Source organism: Littorina saxatilis, unplaced genomic scaffold, assembly GCF_037325665.1.
Source record: "Littorina saxatilis isolate snail1 unplaced genomic scaffold, US_GU_Lsax_2.0 scaffold_650, whole genome shotgun sequence".
Taxonomy (NCBI): domain Eukaryota; kingdom Metazoa; phylum Mollusca; class Gastropoda; order Littorinimorpha; family Littorinidae; genus Littorina; species Littorina saxatilis.
Window position 1 is genome coordinate 4,222 of NW_027126792.1, and position 7,564 is coordinate 11,785.

At 43.6% G+C, this 7,564-nt stretch overlaps 1 protein-coding gene and 1 long non-coding RNA gene across 2 annotated transcripts; both read left to right on the forward strand.

Annotated features, from left to right (window-relative positions):
- The first annotated feature begins 375 nt into the window (after nt 1–375).
- On the forward strand, nt 376–1,612 carry LOC138955296 (uncharacterized). Its single transcript, XR_011452177.1, has 2 exons — nt 376–746; nt 1,188–1,612. It is a non-coding gene; the product is annotated as an uncharacterized lncRNA (long non-coding RNA).
- Nucleotides 1,613–2,860: 1,248 nt separating this feature from the next.
- LOC138955295 (uncharacterized) lies at nt 2,861–5,757 on the forward strand. Its single transcript, XM_070326923.1, has 2 exons — nt 2,861–4,891; nt 5,333–5,757. Exon 1 carries the CDS (start codon nt 3,018–3,020, stop codon nt 4,359–4,361), a length of 1,344 nt encoding a protein of 447 aa, XP_070183024.1. The 5' UTR covers nt 2,861–3,017; the 3' UTR covers nt 4,362–4,891; nt 5,333–5,757.
- The last annotated feature ends 1,807 nt before the right edge of the window (nt 5,758–7,564 follow it).

Here is a 7,564-nt window from a genome sequence, read left to right on the forward strand (position 1 = left end):
ATCAAGGCATGTGTGCGATGCATCAGTAGTGGAGACATTTCAGACTACTTCAGCAGCCTCCAGGGCTTAAAACAGGGTTGTATTTGCAGTCCAATTGTATTCACGTACTTTATAAACGAGTTAGCTAATGATGTCATGACTAAAGGAAATCATGGTATTCAGCTTCTGCCAAACCAGATCGAGATCTTCTTAATGCTGTTCGCGGATAACTTGGCGTTATTGTCCTCCACAGTATGGGGACTTCAGAACCAGTTAAACCTACTCTTCGAGTTCTCTCAAAGACTAGGACTAAAGGTAAACACTGACAAGACCAAGGTGGTAGTTTTTCGCAAAGGTGGCTGTTACGAACATGAGTTTGATTAATTGGGTATTGTCACAAGCGGCTTTAATATTAGCATACTTTTATGCTGTGGGGTTAAATGTATTGTATTGGAGCGCCTGTGTTCCTCTATTTCGCCTGTCATAGGTAGACGCTGGTTAACTGCAGGTGTCTCGTGGAGCTCGTGCTCAGGTATTTCACGTGTGTTTTACTTGTATTTTGTAAGGTGAACTCAGAGCTAAATTCGAGCTCGTAGATACTCCTTTTTATTCATTCGTTCTTTGCCTTTAGCCGAGGGAAGATAGCTTGCGTTCCAAGCGAATCCGTTCTTCGTTGAACGTAGGGTCTGTTTGCGTAGAGCAGATGCCGGAAACCTGTTATCAACGGCAGGGGATATGTATGGCTACTTCAATACAACCAGGATGTGGTATGTAATCATTAAATATTATGTTGTGTGTGTTACAGTTAAATTATTCTCAGGTTTAGTTTTGCTTATTGACTTCTGAAAACCGGTCAATCCAAGATGGCGGAATGTATAGTGTGCACGTGCGTGTGTAACTTTGTACTTGAACGGTATGAATTTGTGAGTTTGTTTTGGGGAATGGTTTGGTATGTTGTTGAATGAATATGTTTTGGTTGAAAGGGGAGTGGTGGACAGTTTTGTTTATAGAATGAATTTGGTATTATTCGTTGGACTTCATACTTAGCAGAATTAAATGTATAAGTCCGTTGGTATGTGTGTTCGAGATGCATGAGAGTGAGAGTAGAGAATTATGTCCATTTAATCCTGCACTTGGTTGTTAAGTTATAAGGACGGGTGGGCGATGTTACTGTTACCGTGAACTAAGTCTTGCGTTCACCATTCCAGGTTGTTGGTTTTCACCATGCTGAGGTCTTGACCTACTACTGAGATGTCTGCCTGCTCCACTTTCGACGACGGCACTGCTCGCCTGGCAAGGACTCGACGTCACCGATGACTCCTGTCGCTTCGCACCACGGCCTCGTTGACTCCGGTTCATGAACGATTTCGGATACGCAAGCACGGTAACATTAGCCTTAGCCCGTCCTAACAGCTAAACGTGCAGGAGCTATAACGTCATAATGAACTGAGCGAAAGTGAGAGGTATGAAAGTTTCTAAATAATTATTCTTTGTTGTTATAGGCTTTAACGCTGGTTGATCTTTGTTGTTGTTGTGGATATTGCCGAAAGAAAGATTTGTATAGTTAGATAGTGTTGTGCGTGTATTTATGTTATGTATAATTGATTGTTTGTAAGAAACGTCCTTAATCTACTGTTCGTGTCAACTTGTGTTTTGTGGTCGGAAGAGCAAGATTGTTTTGAGTCGTGGATGACAGACTGCGTGCGTGTTTTGTGCATGTGTGCGTGACAAATGGGGGCTCGTCCGGGATCTTTATTATTACATCGTCACCTATGATTTTGCTCTGTTCGTCTGTTTGTTTGTACCGTCTTGTCAGGTTTGATTTTTGAATAGGGATGATTGAATAACATGCTTGTACGTGCTAAGGCTTAACCTGATTTTCACAGCGGCCACCTGTGAATACTAGCCGGTGCTGGGTACATGTCTCGACGTTGTTTATAGCATTTTTCCCTGTTGTAATTTGTCTGGAAATGTTGTAGATTGAGATGTTTTGCTTCAGAATTTTGTTGTGAAGTAGTTAGGTTGCTTTTCCATAGTTGGCGACTTAACCCTTTTACATTTGGTGAGAAATCATGTCGGGATCTAAATCTCGCAATGCCGCTCTGGCAAGTTTTTCTACCCCTGATCATGGTAATTCTCCACCCCGTATGACACTTACCACGCCAAAGCATATGGATGGAGCTGCTGTTGACCCTATTGAAAAATCTAGTTCCCTCACGTCAGCTCAAGAAATTATAGCCGCTAGGGGACGTGCTTTGGGCGTTCGATCAGGGGCTGCTTTAGCAAAATACGTTCAAGAAGAGGAAGCAGCTCAACGAAGACTACTTCAAGAAGAAGAGGAAGCTCAACTGAGAAAAGAAGAAGCTCAACGAAGACTACTTCAAGAAGAAGAGGAAGCTCAACTGAGAAAAGAAGAAGCTCAACTGAGAAAAGAAGAAGCTCAACGAAGACTTCAGAGGGAGGAACAGGATGCTCAACGAAGACTTCAGAGGGAGGAGGAAGAAATCAGAAGAAAAGTACTTCGAGAAGAGGAAGAAAACGACCGCCGCCGACGTCTAGCTGAACTGGAAGAAGAAAGAGTTCGTGCAGAGATAGAAAAGACTAGGAGAGAAGAGACTACTTCAAGTTCTCGTAGTAGGGCTATTGAACCAGTTCGTCTGAAAATAGATCCATTTGATGAAGCCAAAGAGGATCTCGACACCTTCCTAGGACGATTCGAGAGAGCAGCAACTCTCAGTGGCTGGGACAGGGAGAGTGACTGGGGAGCTCGGCTGGGAGCCCTCCTGAAAGGTTTTGCTGCCGATGTTGACTTGGAACTGCCAGCTGAGGATGCGGGGAACTTTGATGTCATTGTGGATGCCCTTAGAGGATCTTTTCGCTGGACGGCTGACTCGTATCGTTCCAAGTTTCGACTCGCGGCCAAAAGGGGAGAGGAGACGTTTATACAGTTTGCTACCCGTCTTCGAATTTGGTTTGAACGGTGGAGGAAAGCCGCGAAGAAAGAGGAGACCTATGCTGGAATCCGAGACCTCCTACTGATGGAACACCTGATGGACCATGTGTCTGGGGACCTCGCGGATTTCATCCGGCAGCGCGAACCGGCGAACGTCACCGAGGCCGCCGAACTAGCTGAGAGGTTTGCTGCATCAAAAAGAGCCAGGAAAAACCCGGTTACTGCGACTGGTCGAGTCGAGAAGAACACGAAGGACATTGAAAATCCTGAGGAAGACTCTGCCCCAGTTAGTCCCGTCCACCCCAACGGCCCTTTTCCCAAGAGAAATTGCTACGGTTGCGGTAAAACTGGGCACATCCGTAGGAATTGCCCGCATTCAGCATCGTCCTTCAACGTGCGGACCGTCACCAACGTGAGAACAGTTGTAACGATGCCAGGAACCACTGCTGCCACATCAGAGTTACCTACCCTTTGTGACCCATGTAGCCAACTTTCGTACACTCCTTTATGCACGGTCAGTATCAATGGATCGCAAGTATCTGCTCTTCGTGACACAGGCGCCGACGGACTGGTCATTGACTCCTCTTTGGTAAAAGACTGTAACCTCAAGCAGGGAAGTCAAACTATTCGTTTCGCAGCAGGGAACGTTCAGAAGACTTGTCCTACTACGATCGTACATTTAGAGTCCCCATTTTTCTCAGGGAACGTTGTAGCTATTGTGGCTGACCAGCTAACATACCCCGTACTCATCGGAAACCGGATCGTTCAGCCTGGAGGAGAAACCCTTGAAGTTCCTGTGTACCGGGCGAAAGCTCAACCTGTCAAGATAGCCGCCATTACTCAAGTCCAAAATACGCGAGAAAAAGAACCTCCTAAAACCCTACGGATGAAGGACTCTGGTCTAGGTGTTACCAGAGAGAAGTTGATCCAGCTACAGACGCTTGACCCAACTCTGTCTAGGGTGCGGGAGCTGGCAAAAGGGAGGAACCCTACACCATCCGGGAAGAAAGGAAAGGTGAAATTCCTTTGGAAACAGGGCGTCCTGCATCGCCTTTTCATAACCACGGAGAAGACCTTCAGTCAGGTGGTGGTGCCCGAGACTCTTCGTTCGGGTATTTTGAGACGATACCACAATGTTACTAAGACTGGTCATCTTGAGACAAAGAAAACTAAGAATAGACTCTGGCATTCGTTCTACTGGCCAGGGATGGAGGGCGACATCAGGCGTTATGTTCATTCCTGTGATGTTGGTCATCGAGCTTTACCTGAAGGAGGATCACCCAAAGCTCACCTTGGAAAGATGCCCCTCATAGATGAACCTTTCCGGAGAATCGCTGTCGACCGTGTTGGCACTTTGACAGTCTCAGAGAGAGAGAATCGCTACAGACTGATCACCAGTCCCTTCAACCTCTACAGAAGACATAGATGACGAACGGAAGTTTGATTCGCTGGGCCCTGTTGCTTCAGACATGCACGTTCCGCATCAGAGCAATCCGAGGATGCGACAACGTCGGAGCAGACTATTACAGCCGCATTGTGTAGAATTTTTGTGACGAACCGTAGTTCGGTTTGAGTAGGGGGGTTTGTCACAAGCGGCTTTAATATTAGCATACTTTTATGCTGTGGGGTTAAATGTATTGTATTGGAGCGCCTGTGTTCCTCTATTTCGCCTGTCATAGGTAGACGCTGGTTAACTGCAGGTGTCTCGTGGAGCTCGTGCTCAGGTATTTCACGTGTGTTTTACTTGTATTTTGTAAGGTGAACTCAGAGCTAAATTCGAGCTCGTAGATACTCCTTTTGATTCATTCGTTCTTTGCCTTTAGCCGAGGGAAGATAGCTTGCGTTCCAAGCGAATCCGTTCTTCGTTGAACGTAGGGTCTGTTTGCGTAGAGCAGATGCCGGAAACCTGTTATCAACGGCAGGGGATATGTATGGCTACTTCAATACAACCAGGATGTGGTATGTAATCATTAAATATTATGTTGTGTGTGTTACAGTTAAATTATTCTCAGGTTTAGTTTTGCTTATTGACTTCTGAAAACCGGTCAATCCAAGATGGCGGAATGTATAGTGTGCACGTGCGTGTGTAACTTTGTACTTGAACGGTATGAATTTGTGAGTTTGTTTTGGGGAATGGTTTGGTATGTTGTTGAATGAATATGTTTTGGTTGAAAGGGGAGTGGTGGACAGTTTTGTTTATAGAATGAATTTGGTATTATTCGTTGGACTTCATACTTAGCAGAATTAAATGTATAAGTCCGTTGGTATGTGTGTTCGAGATGCATGAGAGTGAGAGTAGAGAATTATGTCCATTTAATCCTGCACTTGGTTGTTAAGTTATAAGGACGGGTGGGCGATGTTACTGTTACCGTGAACTAAGTCTTGCGTTCACCATTCCAGGTTGTTGGTTTTCACCATGCTGAGGTCTTGACCTACTACTGAGATGTCTGCCTGCTCCACTTTCGACGACGGCACTGCTCGCCTGGCAAGGACTCGACGTCACCGATGACTCCTGTCGCTTCGCACCACGGCCTCGTTGACTCCGGTTCATGAACGATTTCGGATACGCAAGCACGGTAACATTAGCCTTAGCCCGTCCTAACAGCTAAACGTGCAGGAGCTATAACGTCATAATGAACTGAGCGAAAGTGAGAGGTATGAAAGTTTCTAAATAATTATTCTTTGTTGTTATAGGCTTTAACGCTGGTTGATCTTTGTTGTTGTTGTGGATATTGCCGAAAGAAAGATTTGTATAGTTAGATAGTGTTGTGCGTGTATTTATGTTATGTATAATTGATTGTTTGTAAGAAACGTCCTTAATCTACTGTTCGTGTCAACTTGTGTTTTGTGGTCGGAAGAGCAAGATTGTTTTGAGTCGTGGATGACAGACTGCGTGCGTGTTTTGTGCATGTGTGCGTGACAGGTATAATATAATGTCAAGTGCAAGCACCTATGGATGCTAGGGTTGGCAGCCTAAACACCCACGGAATTTTGTCTTGTCACGTTGCACGTGAAGTTTTTGTGAATCCACCCCAACTGGTGGACGGGTGAGCTGTCCCGGTCACTTTTACCTGAATTGTCACAGAGGACGGATGGAAGTTAAATAGAGTGAATGACTTGCCGAAGTGAGGTAAATATTCTTTGATGTTGTATAACCGATTTAGTTAGAGTATCGAATTATTAGTAGTGTTTATGTAAACTGGCCAACTCCATGCATATTTATACAACATTCCCAGTTTGCATACCAGAGACTTATTATTGTCGTTTTCTTTGTACGTCAGACAAAAGGGAGGAACCGAGGAAGTATGAATCCGGCAACCCCCACCGCCATAGTCTCCTTCGGCAGCGGAGAGCATGAGAGCATGACTGTAAACTAGCATCTACGTCTATCCAGTGTCACTCGTCATTCCAGCATGTCTACTGTCACCGTCTTCATCAATTGGTCCTGTTAACCTGATTATCGCCATTATGCACATCGTCTTCATCTTTACCCTGTGTCATTCGTCGTCGTCGTCATCATCATGGAAGACTCAAATGTGGTAACGTGAGAAAGTGAAGTATGCATGTGTGTGCGAGTAAAGGCCAGTTAGATAATTGATTTTGTGTATGACCAGAATTGACAGTTGAATAGTTTGCGTGTTGACATTAGATGTATTGTGTAGTATTTGGATGCAAAGGACGAAAGTAAATTGTTAAACTGTTTTTCCCTTCTTGATTATTGTTATGAGTGAGGTCGAACCTGGAATAGAGAGTATGAGTAATTTGTGAGTACATCATACGTAAATTTACAAAACCTAGTCGTAACAGTGGCCACCTGTCAGCGAGGGGAAAATGGACTTTGGGATATGAGAAAGTGGAGGTTGTTGGAAAATACAAGTACCTGGGACTAAACTTTTCAACAATGCTAAGTTATAATATTGGTACTGAGGACTTCGTTTGCAGGGCGAAGAAAGGCACTATTGAAATTCTTAAGGCCCTAAAAACCAATGGGTGTCATTCGTGCGCTGTATTCTTTAAGTTGTTCGATACACAGATCGTTCCATCATTATTGTATGCAGCAGAAATATGGGGCCACCAGAATAATAAACAGATTGAGAAAGTTCACCTATTTGCCTTTAAGGCGTAAGGGTCACCCAGATTGTCGGACCAAAACTGTTATTTTTTTATTCAGTCACTTGTAATCAATGAATTGGCTTGATATTTGGTAGTTTACTTCAAAAATCATTATATTTTCAGAAAACATCAAGTTTGAATGCCTAAATTAAGTAGAACAACTGAAAAAATTATTTAGTTCGTAAAAAAATGGGCAAAATAAACCTGCAAAAATGCTAATTTTAGCATTTTTCAATGCACTCTTGGGGAAAAAGTATGTGTCCAATTGAAAAATAAATTGGCACTCATATTTAAAGCATCATTACCTACAGTATGTTCTAAAAGCTTTCTGTTTTGTTGGAAATTTTGCTTTTAGTAGCATTAGCAAAGAATACTATAATTCTATATATACTGACGTCCAAAAGAAACGCGAAAAATATTATTTATTTTACAAATAATTTTTTTCTGGATTAACAAAAGTTGCGTTATTTTTGACAGCCAGTATATCAAGACCGATGTCTGAGGAAGGTGTATTGTGAA